Here is a 15154-nt window from a genome sequence, read left to right as displayed (position 1 = left end):
TCACTAACTTCTTAAGTTGCGTGAACACAACATTTGTTGTTTTAGGTTTGATCTTAGATAAACTTGTAATAATACTTGGGTGTAAAGCCTGCAAAGCCTTAAAAAATACTAGTGAAGACTTAGAGAATACTAGGTGAAGTGTAGCTTGTAGAGACTAGCAAGGAATATGAAGTGGAACCTGTAGAGGTTAAGAAACTAGGTGAAGAGTTAGTCTTCAAAGGCTAGGAAAAAAAATACTAAGGGGTGTTAAGCCTATGGAGGCTTTAAAAGAGAGAATACTAGTTGTAAGAATGGTTAGTCTTAGTGGAAAATCTTACAGATGTAGGTACTAGATGTAATCCAAGTTGGGTGAATCAATGTTAATTCTCTATGTGTTGTATCCTTCTTTATTATTTCTCTTGCTTATATGTTTGTTGCATATATTCTTGTTAAGTTTTGAAAAACCCTCAAGTTTATATAAGTGTAAATTTGGTCATTCTTTAAAAGATATTTACAAAATTGTTTTAATCTTTAGAAGCAACATCTAGCTAGTTTTCACTATAGCAAAAACCAAAATTTGTCATAATAGATTTTGTTGTTTTTTAAAAGTGATTTTCAAATGCAACTTTCCATTGCTATAAACTTGAAGATTCTATGTTAGATTGTTATTTTGGTCCAAGTACTTAAGAAGATGGATATCCTTGCTCCTTACTTAGCTTCTGAAATCTAAGTTGTAGTTTGAGAATATCAAACCAGAAGCAAGTTTTTATTTATGTAGGAAAAGCCAAGTCAGTTTGTGTGTCATTATTTAACCCCTTATAGTGATCAATTAATCAACTTTATTGTTTGTCTGACACATGTAAGCATCGTGAATGTGTTGCAATATACGTTTTCTATACTAGAGTGGATGTTTTCACTAACTCAAAATAGCCCTTATGGTAAAATGGTCTAGATGCATTTTACCTTTAGTATAAATGACTTGTTCTTTCTTATTTAATTTACATGATCAACATGCAACAACATTAATTATAAGCATAATGTCTCTTGAATATTGTTTTTTATTGCTCGGTAGCTTTCGAAATAACTTTGTCTTCAATAAAAGGCTTAGATCATCCAATATGCTCTCCATTGCATTCATATATATATATAAGCTTATCAAGTGATTGATTTCCAAAAAATGATGCCCAGACCAAATATAAAATCTCAAAATAATATTCCCATAATAGTTAGTTATAAAAATAAGAGATAAAACAAAGATAAATCAATATTCCCATAAATTAGTTCACTCTCACAAACCCAATATTACATTCAATCCTTGGCTAACGACAACTCAAGGATTTCACATACTATATCATTTACTTTATAAAAAAATTATACCTCACTATTCAACTTCAAGTATTATTTGACAAGCATATATAAACTTAATATTCAAAGTATTATTTTCCAAACCAGTTTAGGCTTCAATCTTTAGATTCTTAAAAAAAATCTACTTAAAGATATTCGAGGTTGGTTTAATATTGATAACTAATAAATGTGAAGAATGTCTCTTAGTTGTACAATGAATGAAAGAATAAAAGTTTTGAAATAAATAAGATGTTTCTTCTTTTTTAGAAGAGTTAGAAATATTTAGGGATTACATTCTAAGGAAGAACGTAGTGTTGAAAGATCAGAGAAATGAAAGAGGTTTCTTGGGAGAGAAAAAACGCTTACTCAACCATCATCAACCAACACATTTATTTTCGTTTCGTGACAAGGTGTTAGGAGAAAATGATCCTGTTCAAAGAAGAGAGAAGACTGATCTCATTGGTCATAACTTGTTTAAGATTGAGTACGTGGATGGCAATAAAACTGAAGTTGCATTGTTATATTGATGAAAATATGGTGTAATCATTTAGAGCAACTAGTCAAGATGCAATCATCATGAAACTTATAGGAAAATCAATGGGACTCCTTATTTCCTTACCATTAAGGTCAAGTTGAAGTTTGTACGAAAGTTAGTGGGAGGATTCAATATCATGTATATTGGGCGTGGCTTCGTTTAGTCAAGCTCGATTTGCTTACTGATCGAGAAAAGGCAACTTCTGAAGGCTCATGGTTAAATTTTTTGTCATTACTTAGCAGTACCAGAATGGGTTACAAACTTCATTTCACTAGAGGTAAAAATTGATATAAATTTTTTTATCTAGATTCGCTTTCCCAATCTAGGAATGGAATACTATGATGATAATGTCTTTTTATCCTTGGCAATAGTAGTGGGTAGACTGGTAAAGGTGGACTTGAGGATAATTGATGTGCCAAGAGGAAAGTTTGCAAGGATACTGTATAGATAAATTTAGATGAATAAGTGGTGGGGAAAGTATGGTTCGAAGTGCATTGGTTCAAAGTGGAATATAAATATTTGCATTTGTTGTGTGCGAGTTTCGGTGGCTATGGGCATGCTGTTTCATCTTGCCGAAAGGTAGTCCCCGCAAATCTGGTGATCTAGGTGGCTTCGCCGCCACCAACGATAGAGGCAAAAATGGAGCATGAAATGAACCAACAACTTGACCAAAAACCTAATGCAATTAATACGGGCGAAAACATTGGGGGATATGCTTCATGAAGAGTGGTTAATGGTGCAAAATATAAAGAATGTTATGAAAAATAATGACACAAATCCTACTAGAGAAAAAGGCCAAGGAGATCTAAGGGTTAAAGAGAAAGAATATCAAACATAATTAGTATCATATATTACATGATATTTATTTCAAGATTGATGAGGGTCGAAATATTGTAACTGTTGGAAAGAATATTTATTTATGCGAAGAATCCCATAATCATGGGAAGATGATTAACGCACCAGAGGGTCCACAATGCAAGGAAGGAGACAAGAAACATAAACGCCTTAGACATATTCAAAGATTGTATGATAATCAAAAGGAATGTTAGGGGCATCGCTGTCAAAAGAAACTAGTGTCACCTTCATAAGATAGTTTGAAGGTATTCGCTTGATCTTTTTCTTTTTCTTTTTTTTTTTCAAGTTTGCACATAGTTTGCTAGTGTGTTTCGAGGTTTTGAGAGCACCTAGAGCATGTGCACTTAAAGATTCAATAGGCTCTAGGCCATTCTGGAGGGTTTTGGGCTCTCGAAAGGAAATAGTTCCCATTCATGTTCCAAGTGGTGGACTTTGTAAAATAGGTCATATCTTTGTTGCTATCTTTTGGAGGTAGGACCTGGATTTGCTCAAGAGTATATGTTCATCCTAATCTGATAGAAAGAAGCATTTTTTTAGGAGCATTTAAAAATCTTGAGAACTACTTTCATCACCTGTGACTGTTGATGGATGATTTCAATGACATCATGGTTTTGTCAGAAAAGAGAGAGTGCCTTCTCTCTCATAATCGAGCCTCTACGTTTGCTACCAATATAGATGACTATAATATCATTACTTTGGACTAGGTTGGAGGGAAGTTCAAATAGAACATAACCAAATTAAGGGAAATTAACATCCATAATCAGCTTGATCACACTTTAAGAGACCTAGCAAGGCTCCAATTAGGCAATTGTTGAAATTTTTCCTCTTCATCACTTCAACCATAACCCTCTTCTTCTTTGGTGTAGAGGATTTCCTCATTATAAAGGCGATCGATAAACCCTTTTGTTTTGAAGCTACCTAATATACTTATATAGAGTACCCAACTTTGGTTAAGACTGCATGTACTCATAACTAGGGTGCTATTCTAAAGGCTCTTATGAATGCTAAGGAGGACTCTGGTATTTAACAAAGAAATTGTTGGGAGAATTGGAAGAAAGAAGAGGAAGTGATTAAGGTAAAAACTCAATTGAAAAACATATAGAGAATTTTAGACATTATTGATTTTATTGGTCTTTTTTACCTTTATCTAAAATTGCTCAATGAATATGAAATTATTCTTTTTTTAGTATATAATTTATAGTTTTCCATCATTTAAAAGTAAATATTCAAATTAATTATAATATATATAAAAATAAATGCATAAGATTTTTCTATAATATAAAATTTCTATAATATAAAATATGAGAATTGAAAATAAGAAAATAAATCATTTGATGCGATATTTTTTTTTATTATTTATTTTCATTTTAATGTTAAAATTGTTCTTTTATTTTTAAAATAAATTTTGTAAATTTTTTTTTCTCTCCTAAAAAACGAAGCTCTAATTGTTAGGACTTGGGAGATATAAAAACATGCTTTATTTTTAAAGCCGTCTTCTCCAGAAGAAAGTTGATACGATACCTTGGTAGAGAGGGAGTGAATTAGGAATTAGGAAACGTTCGGAATTGGGTAGTAAATTAATGGGTTGAGCCGAGTTGGTTCGTGGAAGGAAGAAATAAAGAAATCAACAAAGGCAGACAAAGAGCTTAGGAAAAGAAGAATAAGAATGGTGTGGTGAGAAAGATGAAGGTCCGTTCGGAAAGGGAAAAGACGAAAGTTGTGATTAGGCATTTGCCCCCTTCTCTCACTCAATCCGATCTCTTCCAACACATCGATTCTCACTTCGCTTCTCGCTACAATTGGTTCTCCTTCCGTCCCGGCAACAACAGGTAATAATTATTCAAACATTACCTGTGTGTTCTCTCTGTAACCCTAACAAAACCCTAATTATTATTATTATTATTATTATTCTTATTTGCAGTCACAAGCGTCAGAGGCATTCCCGAGCGTATATAGACTTCAAGTGTCCCGATGACGTTTTCGAGTTCGCCGAGTTCTTTGATGGACACGTTTTTGTTAACGAGCGAGGTATTTTATTTTTGTATTTTATTTCTCTAACACTTCACCCACTTGAATGACATCGTTTTTACACTGGAATGTACGTACAATCAGGTGCCCAGCATAAAGTGATAGTTGAGTATGCACCTTCTCAGCGTGTTCCAAAGCCAAGTGCCAAAAAAGATGGACGTGAAGGGACTATATTCAAAGGTTGATATCATGTTAATTTAATTTATGTAAAATGCTTCAACATGTGCTCTCTTTATTCATGATTATCATTATTTTTTTTTAAAAATTCATAAGGACAGATCCAGATTATCTTGAGTTCCTCAAACTAATTGCAAAACCTCAAGAGCATCTTCCTAGTGCAGAGATACAATTGGAAAGAAAAGAATCTGAGCAAGTTGGTTAGTTATTTGTTCACCAACTGTATTTGATTTACACTTCTTTCAAAGTGAATTGATAAATAAGCATTAGAAACAACAACATGATCACTTTTCTGTCTCTGACATTATGTGGTCATCTGCCGTTGCCTAATGTTATGGTGGTGTATGTTGTTTCTACATTAGTTCTATTGTTAAATGTGTTTTAGAGGATCTTAGTACTGGCTTCTAGGCTAAATGTGGTCATGGGGATTTATCTGAAGACAAATTTCAGTATCATTGGTCTCATTCTCATATTGTATCTTTTCCAGGGGCCAGCAAGGAAACACCTATTGTCACACCCCTGATGGAATATATTCGTCAGAAACGTGCTGTTGACAGTGGTATGCAGGTAATGTTTCTGGGTCTGCATAGTCTTTTGTGTCATGTTTAGGTTCTCCTCCAGGGTGCATTTACTTCGGAGCTTAACTTTATTGATTGAAGAAGGCTTTGTGTACGACCTTTTGTTTGTTTGTCTGGAGTTGGCCTTTAGATATATGGTGAATAAATTCATTTTGGCATGCATGTGCTTGATTGAAGAGAAATCTTCATTTTGCTTGTCTGGCTTCTCTGGACTTTGGTATACATGTGTTTTTAATAGACTGCTTCTGTATTTGAGTTTTCATTCTTAAAATCTCAAAAGTCAAAATTTAGAACAATTATATCTCAAAAGTTTAAGATATATATGGACTGTTTTTTGACTTTTCAAAGACACTAATGCACATTAAGGACCACAACTATTAGGACTGTGGCATATCATAAAAAACATGTAGAAGCAAGATTTATTTATTTATTACCTACCATGGTAGTTAATCGTGCGCAATATTGGTGCTATTGTGCCAGAGCGTCACACATGGCACCCTATTGCTCCTCCAAGCATCATCATATCCCACCTGGCCGTCGTGGCTGGAACGGTTCTTTTCACGGCCAAAATGGTGGCCAGGGTGGGCAAATCGTGCTGCACTGCGGTTCTGCAACTTCCATTGACTGTTTGCTCTCATGGCTGCGCTCACTGTTAGTGGGTAAGAAAAGAGAGATACCCAATTCACAACCCTAACTCTAAACACCACCATCTTTTTTTTTTGGCTATTGTAACTCTTGTGTTTTATTTCCAAGACAAATTATATTTGGACTGTCAGTTTTAACTATTGGACCCTTATTCATATAACTTTCTTACCTCTTTTACTCAAAATTCAAATTTAGATGCTTTATAATCAAGTTTTATTTTCTAATTGAATTTAAATAGAGATATTTTCTAATTATTGTTTAGTATCAAATAAAAATTATTTAAATGATGTGATATCTTTTTTATTTTAATAAATGTTTAAAATCTTTTTATCATAAAATATATCATAAAACATTGTAAAATCTGTTAAAAGTTTTCCAAATACTAATATTTAATTAATATATAAAACTAATAGCAGAATATTTATTATAAATAATATTAAAACATCGGCCATCCCACTATAGCGTTTTTCGGGCTGGCTGTTCCACACTGCTATCTGCTATTAACTACTATGATACGTACCGTACTAACTCTTCTGAAGTTGGGAAGGATTCAGTGTTATGATTCATGCTATATATTTTTCTCATCATAACATATGTGGATCATAAATTGACATTGGGAAAGTTTTCTAAATAAAAGAATTATATTTGAGCTACTAAAGACAATGATATTAGATTTCTAACTTTCAGCTTATCCAAGGGTTGTTTTTGTGTGTGTATGTGTTTTTTTGGGGGGGGGGGGGGGTGTTCAAAAGTGAAGCATGCAGTTACAACTTTTTCATATTTTTAGCATATGTACTTCAAATGTTGCCCACTTGTTTTGGCTCTTCACTAGATTTTTGGGTCTTCAGTGGGTGTGATGAATTTGTTATTACATAAAAATATAGCTAATGTATTACCTAAAAAAATTTTCAGTTTATCATATGCACCCTTCATTTATAATTGTAATAACTTATAACTTCCTCTCCTCTGGTGCTGGGTGAAATTATTTTGGTATTATATCTATGTAAATTATCATATCCCAAATGAATATAAGTTAGCGAGTTAATATGTTTTTCCTGCTTGATTATATGTTGACAAATAATACTCCATTCTTGTTTTTTTAACAATCAATGATAGGCTTCATCAGCAGTGGCAAAAGTTTGCAGAAGATCTAGAGCTGCTTTGCCTGGTAAGCCTGGCTCAGGCAATATTAAACGTGGATCTGAAAAGAAAAAGGTAAATCTTTGTAATTAAATGCATATGTACTGTTATTGCTGTTTTGGATTTGTAATCACTTGAGTCATTTGAAGCTTTGATTTCATTCTCATAAAAACTGTAATTATTTTGTTCATTAAAGAAATCCAAGAGCCAAGATAAACAATATTGTTATTGGCTTATTGCCTCCTATTCTGCCCTTGTTAGCTTTCTAATGTTCAGTAATAATATTAATCTACTGAGTGGCCGAGCAAAGGATTTGAAGGAAACTTATTGATGCCTAAAGCCAATCTGTTTGTGAACTAAATAGTCAAGCTTATAGAAATGATTAAATACGTGTATGGGCATACATGTAGTTATCTATTTGCTTTTATTAGTACCCGTTCAACTTTTTATCACAAGGATAAAACTGTAAAAAAAAAAGAACTCATAATTCTCATAGTTATTAGTACTGGCTTATAGTGGTGCTATCATGATGGAGCAGTTGAGAGCATGTCTCAACTGCTTTCAAAAGCTAGTTGTGTTTTATGTAAGTTTGTGGCTGGCAAAATTGGCATCTAAATATCAGCATCACATCCTGGATAGCTGGAATGGCTGCTATGCTTTAGATATTGAAAATTTTGAAATATCTTCTTTGCCCATCCCTAGTTGTACCTTATTTACTCGTTAAGCGGATTTTTGGTGTCCTATACCCATTCATGCAGTGAGGCATTTTAGGATTAGCAGCCTCTGTTCTTTATTACACAAACTCATCACACATTGTGAGCCATAGGAATTTCAAGCCTACTCTTCTCATAAACACAAGGAAATTGCATAGCCCACCCCCTGCTACAGCAGTTGCCACTACTTCACCCGTGTTTTTGCATCGTGAAGCCGCATATGCCTGTTTCTCACTCTCTGCACTTTCCTCTCCCAAGTTTCCAGCAGCCAAACACCTGTTCATGCTTTATTTGTCTCTGTACCCTCTGCATTTTGCTGTCCCTCTGCCTCTCTTTCATCCTTTTCCAACCAAGCCCAGCACTATTTCTCCAGTTTTGATTTGAGTACTTTAGTTTTGAGCATGTTATACAGAAACTATTTGCTTTGGTATAGCAGCTTCTTTGCTGTACCATTATAGCATATAGGGTTCAGGAACTGCACTATAATTTGGGGTTATTTAACTACTTTGACTACATGACCTAGGTATTTAGCTTTTACTCTCTGTAGTATTTGAAAATACTATCAAACATTCAAGCTTTTGGATAAATTAATCCTTCAATATAAAAGTTATTTATCTTCTCAACATTTTTCCTTGCATTTTGACTTTCTTTTTTCTAAAGCTAATAATTTTAAAGATTTTTGGTATTTGACTTATGACCAAGTAATCTTACTTCTTCTTTTGTTGTTATATAGATATATATGTTCTATTTATGCTTGCAAAAAAAAACAATGGGTTGTGTAACTTAATGAAAATTGGTTTTGATTGTCAGTATGTTCAGAAGGACAATGCCAAGAGTGCTACTCGCAAAGAGTCAAAAAACAAGTCAGCCTTTATTGTGGTCCCCCGGCGAGACGATCAATTTGCTGAATCAAGTATAAAAGGAATTTCTGACATTAAAACTTGTAATTCATTTTTTCTCCCCATTGATTTTGTTTTATTAGTTATTCTGCATCTCCACATCTAATATTTTATCCTTATCTTTCACTGCATGAACAGAATGCCAAGTGGCATGTCCTCTTCTTCCCCCCACCCCACCCCCTGGACACACACACACACACAAATTCAATTTGTATTTAGTTGCATTCTTGTTTGAGTTAAAGATGCCTAGCATGCAGTGTGACACGACCTCATCCTATCTTAGAAATGCATGGACTATCCATTAGGATGGACTAATTAGTCAATGAAGACAATGTTGATATTTGAATTTAGACATGCGTCAAAGACGAATTATAGAAAAGTAAGAATTGTCAAAGACAAAGTACACCACTATAGTTGAGGATAAGATGCCCTCAACATTTCAAATTACTAAAGTTCCCAAAACAAATGATACAGAAGAATCTGGAGTACAACTTGGTTGTTGTTGTCTCCTTAGCAAGCGTACTAAGTTACACAAGTAGTATAAAACGGTAAGACAAAGTATTGAATTTCACAAGGATTATGCTTGTACTTAGAGTTTTATGTATATCTAACAATTAAACAATTAGTGACTCAAACCGAATTTTGTTCATTGATTAACTACAAGTATAAATTAAAAGGAATTAGCTACAAGCAAGGAACATGAAGGTTAAGAAAACAAACGCTCGAAGTTGTGATCTTAATAGATTTTTCTCTTTTGACATTAATATAATTATTATCCGCATCTACTAGTTTATTCTAACCAAGATCTCTCGAGTGAAAGAACCTGAATCACTTAATATCCCTCTCAATTCCTTGGTGATTGATTACTCAATGATTTGCATTAAGAGCAGAGATGCATGAACAAGCTAAAGAAAACCACCATATCCCTAGATATGACTACTTCAGATATTCTTCTCAAGTTTTTAGCATACAAACATTTTTTAATATTTATATCCTAAAACAGTACATAAAGATGGATGATCAAATCATAAACATGTAAATAAGTACAGGGATGAATAATAATAACATTATATTAACATAGTTTAGAATCATTACATCAAAGAGAGTTTGGTTTGGAGAGCTCCCAACAATGGGTGGTTTTAGCCTCTCATTGTCATGAGAGACTTACAAATATAAAAGTGGAATGGGATGAAAGGGAAGAAAATGCAAAACAAATTAATTGAAATGGATTGGCCAGAGCTCCAAAAACGGATTTTCCTTGCACTGGCCTCTTGTTTTCCTCTGCTTCCTCGTTCCTCTGCTTCTTTTGGTTTCCTCATTCTTTTTTATATGCTTCACCAATTAATTGGCCAATTGGAACTCTCTTGTGCGCTTAGTGCGACACTCGCGCTGAGCGTGCATGTCTAACTGGATCAAGTGGTCAAGCACTAAGTGTAGGATGTGTACTTAGCGCACTTGCTTGTGACAATTGTCTTCCAATGTGGCTTTCTGTGTTAAGCTGCTTGCTTGGGCTGAGCGATTTTGACTCGCTGAGCGAGGAGGTCACATTGAGCACGACACTTCAGTTCATTAATCCTCTTCCATGCCTCTGCCATAACTCTACACAAAATACAATCAAACTTACTCTAAAATCATTAACTTTAGCATCTTGTGGATAAAAACTCAGAAGAAGCTAAGTTTTATTGTTTTAACACACAATAAGCAATAAAAGATAAGAAAATGAGATAATTGCTATGTGATTTTAATATACAAATAACGTATGCATAGCACTTATCAGCTGCCCTATTATCCCTCTATAACCATTGAAACAAAGAGTCATGGAAAGAAAATAGTAGGGGAATAAAAGAAAAAACCATATCCTCTAAGTGCTGTACTCTGGTTTATTGTGTGGTGTGTAGATTCAGTGCTGAAACTAGTTCCCATTTGGTTTTGCATTGCTCAGTATTTTACTCATTCCTATATTGAAGGATCTGGATTCCCTGCAGTTATTCTCTCTAAATGTTAGTGGATCTGTTATTCGAAAATGCTGGTTTGAACCAACCCACTTTTGGGAAGAAACAAAAACTTAGAACTAAGATTAGCTGGGCATCCAATCGTCCATCTTCAATTTTCATATTTTTTTTTGAAGATTCAGCTATACTAATTGAATTTCATATATTTTAGCTGAGAAGTGTTTTAAACTTCTTATTTGTGATTGATGAATATGCAGTGCATGGCGTTGAAGGTTCCATTTCTGGAATTCCACTGACTTCTGAGTCAGGAAAGAAAAAATTCCTTCTTCTTAAAGGGAAACAGCAGGACATTCCCAGTGTAGGTTTTGTTTTACCAATGAAGGTTTCATTTTTTTTCAACAATATCTTATCTCTATTTTGCTTGCTTTTGCTAGTTGTATTGATATTTCTTATTACCTTCTAAAAAGCTGTTCCTAGTAATAAACAAGATTTAAAAAAGTATGTTTTTCTCCCCTTCCAGGTTTATGAGTTAGTATGTGTTTTTGAACAGACACCAGAATTTTTTTTTCCGGTTGGAAGTAATTTGAGTGCTACTTCTTTCTGAAAGTTATTTTACAGCTGTTAAATCACTCAAGTGTACTTTGAAACCTGCACTCAAATAATAATAAACTCACCATTGAAAATTTGTTATTATGAACATTTTATATGGAATTTTCAGGCCACTGAGGCCACAGTAAAACAGCAAAACGTACAATCTGGAAATTCTCCTATTTCAACTCCTGCAAAACAGAACCAGAGACGTGAAGCTAGTGGAAGATTGATTAGGAGCATACTTCTAAATAATGAAGCTCGTCAAAGTCAGTCTACAACTGGTACACAACATAAAATTCAAATTTTAAGTTCTGAGAATGGGCAGCGACCCTCTCGTCGTTTTGGTTCAAGGTCTGGGTTAAATAATCAAGTCTCAAATCATGATGCTGCACAAATTAATTCCGAAGGGGATTCTAGAAGAGCATTGGACGAAAAGTTCATAAAAAGGGATCTTCATGGTTTGGGGAGCAGTGCCAAAACAGAAAAACGTACTAGAAACAAGGATAGACCTGATCGAGGTGTTTGGACACCCCTTCGTCGTTCTGATGTTTCGCATGCTGGTAACGACTATTCATCATCCTCATTGGCACAGCCTACTCAGTCAAATCCTGAATCTGCTGAAGGTATGACTATTGACTAGGCAATGAGTTGTTTACCAACAAAATAAATTATATGTTTCTTTCCAATATTTAGCATAAACACTATGAAATCATTGCCATAAAAATAAAGGTGAGTCTTCGGGTGATTTTCTTGTCTCAACAGGAGAAGTAAAAGAAAATGTTCCTTCTGGAAACAGGGGAGGTGAATTCTCTGCTTCTGCAGGTGGACACGGTGGCAATCCTTCAATTGAGAATGGTTGGTGCCTCTTTTACTAGTTATTGTTAGTAAATCAAAGACCAAGGGAAATGTGTTTCAACCGTACTTTTGAACTTTCTAGGTTCTCAAAGAAATTTTATTCATCATGGAGCTTCCTATGTAGTGAAGGATGATGGTGCAGTCAGTAGTATAAGCAAAGGGAAACCTTCCAAGAAAAGTGTTGGGCATAGTGCTCACGAGGTATACATGTCATATGCTGATGTATTTTGTCTTTTTGGTTGGTTCATTGTGTGTAAAGTACTTGTTATGTTTGCAGAAGCAAGTCTGGGTCCATAAATCTTCTTCAGGGTCATAAAATATCTGCGGTATGCCTTTTTGAAATTATTTTGTCTCTTGTACCTGAGATAAAGTGCTTATTGCACTGGGGGGATTAGTACCTCATTCTTATATTGTTTTTGAGTGTTGTTTACATCCAATATTGCAATTACCTTTCTAATGTTATAAACAGATTATGGACACTCTCAGTCAGGGCATCATTCCTGCTATGGTCTCCGTATAGGACGTAATCCTCAACTAATTCAGGTCAACCTGAGTCTGAGCGACTTGAAAGGTATGTGAATGTTCTACTTTTGCTAAAAGGACTACTTGAATAGTTGAATACTGGTTCTTAAAAAGGATGGCTCAGTGTAAGAGGTTCTCACCTGGGAAGTTGGGGGAGGATAGATATATGCAGCCCCACCCCTCAACCTGAGAGGTTGTTTATAGAATTAGAACCTGTGACCTGCAAGTTACAAGGCAGTAAGCTTACCGGTTCTCATAAGCTAGGGTTCAATTTCTTTCGCATGTGATAAATTTTCATACTTACTTTCTGAAGTATCATTGGCTTTTGATCAATGTCACATTTGGATGTTTTCCAGTAAAATGATCCAATTGTTTGCCTGACAGAGCCTCTGCACAATAAAGGGAATGCAAAGTTACAGACCTCGTTGACATGATTATTACTGAAAACAGATTGGCATTGTTAACCATGCTGATGGATTTAGACCCATTACGGTTCGTGTCTCCTTAAATTGAATATTTCAGTGTTGGGAAATATTGTGTTTGGGATGTAACTGTAAAGTTCTTGGTACATAACATGGGATAGTATGTTGGAAAGAGTGAAGAATCTTGTCTTGTTCAGTGGACAAGTAGTTAAATAATGTTTTGTATTGAAGGCTTATACTTTAGCGTGCACATGTCCGTGTTATTGTAAGGATATTAGAACGTCTTTGGTCCTCAAGAATCATCCTTATTCCATACTCTTTCCATGAATTAGGGTTTCTTTTTTTATTTTTTATTTTTTATAATAGATAAAGGAAGAATAGAAAATTTGCCAGATGAAAAGGAATTCGCAACAAAGAGGACCATGTTATTCTCACCCTTTTTTTTTTTTTTTCAAACTCCAATTCTACCTTTTTCTTCACACTTCATCCCCTCTTCACACTTCAACCTTTTTTTTTTTATATATTTCAATATTGTTTTGATTATGCAGGTAATTTGAAATAAAAGTTATTTAAAAAAAATATTTTAATAGCAACTAAAGTAATTATGATATAAATTATTTTTAACTGAAATTAAATTTATCCCTTTTAATAGTAATCTACTTAAGTATAATGCAAATTATTTTTTAGTTGAAATTAAATTAATTTACAATACAATTTACTCTTTATAACATTATTGAAATTTATTTATTTATTTTTGAATAAAAGGTTGTTGATTTGTATTTTGGGTGTCATGGATCCTAGATACATTCTTTACAACATGCCTAAATCTTAATAAAAATTTAATTATGATACATTATTTTTTATTAAAATTGAATTAACTATAAAATAAGTTAACATTTTTAATAGTAATTGCATTAACTGTGATACGAATTAGTTTTTTAATTGTAATTGAATTAATTATAATATAGTTATTTTTAAAAAATTGATTCATAATTGATTCGTAATTTATATTTTGGTATAGTTGAATCATCTAACATTTATTTAAGGTATCCTTCAAAAATAATTTAATTAATTAAGATGTAAAAAAGAGTATAATAATTTAAGAATTGGACTAAAATTGCTAATTTTCTAAAATAAAAGACCAAATTTGCAAGAAAGAAATCGGGAGACTAAAATCACGGATAAAAAAAATTAAAGAGAGACCAAAATTATAATTCAACTAAAAAATTTATTTGTTGGTTTGAAAATGAATGCTAGTGATTAAAGATAATAATTTTAAATTTATTATGAAATAAAAGAAAATATTTTTTCTTACTAAGCCCAACATTAAAAAGATAACAATTTAAAATTTTTAGAAGAATAAAAAAAAATAGAGATGAAGCCATAGTTGCAAAAATTGGGTCGATCAGTTGGACTAGTTTGATCAAGAACGGATAACCTAATCGGCTCAATTCGAAAATGTATTAGGTCTAGATAAACCCGATTTGATATGATTGAATTTGGTCAAAATTAATTATATGATGAGATTAGTCAAATTTGACCACAATAATTTTTTTTAAGTTCCTTTTGTTTCAATTCCTAGAATATGTTAAATTATTAATAATTAATTTTGAATGCAAGTATATAATGTGCTCTTATAATATTATTTTAATCTTGATAAAAATAATTAACAATTAATAGTTATTATCTTGATCTTGATATGATTTAATCTTTTATGTATTTTATACATTTTTATCATATTTGTTAATGACCATTTAACAATTTTTATACTTAACTATATAAAATAATTTTTTTTATTAATTTAAAGATAATATTCAATAAAATAATTTATAATAATAAATAATTACATAATATTGAAATATAAGGATTTATTGTTAATTATATTATATATCTTTAACTTTTAATATATATACGAAATC

At 32.9% G+C, this 15154-nt stretch overlaps 1 protein-coding gene across 9 annotated transcripts; it reads left to right on the top strand.

The window, feature by feature from the left end:
* Positions 1–4201: 4201 nt before the first annotated feature.
* Positions 4202–13563, top strand: LOC114410497 (regulator of nonsense transcripts UPF3-like). 9 transcript variants are annotated; one of them, XM_028374480.1, is made up of 15 exons: positions 4202–4542; positions 4635–4741; positions 4826–4921; positions 5020–5118; positions 5406–5485; positions 7258–7356; positions 8805–8937; positions 11103–11203; positions 11564–11717; positions 11844–12059; positions 12199–12291; positions 12374–12492; positions 12569–12617; positions 12761–12862; positions 13170–13563. In XM_028374480.1, exons 1-13 carry the CDS (start codon positions 4397–4399, stop codon positions 12605–12607), a joined length of 1482 nt encoding a protein of 493 aa, XP_028230281.1. In that variant the 5' UTR covers positions 4202–4396; the 3' UTR covers positions 12608–12617; positions 12761–12862; positions 13170–13563. The 9 variants fall into 9 exon arrangements, with proteins under 9 accessions (XP_028230281.1, XP_028230279.1, XP_028230278.1 ...); XM_028374478.1 differs by having other exon boundaries at positions 8805–8907; positions 11564–12059; XM_028374477.1 differs by having other exon boundaries at positions 11564–12059; positions 12778–12862; positions 13198–13563.
* The last annotated feature ends 1591 nt before the right edge of the window (positions 13564–15154 follow it).

This window comes from Glycine soja, chromosome 4 (assembly GCF_004193775.1).
Source record: "Glycine soja cultivar W05 chromosome 4, ASM419377v2, whole genome shotgun sequence".
Classification (NCBI taxonomy): domain Eukaryota; kingdom Viridiplantae; phylum Streptophyta; class Magnoliopsida; order Fabales; family Fabaceae; genus Glycine; species Glycine soja.
The sequence above is the reverse complement of the archived record's forward strand: the minus strand, read 5'-3'. Positions and strand labels throughout refer to the sequence as shown.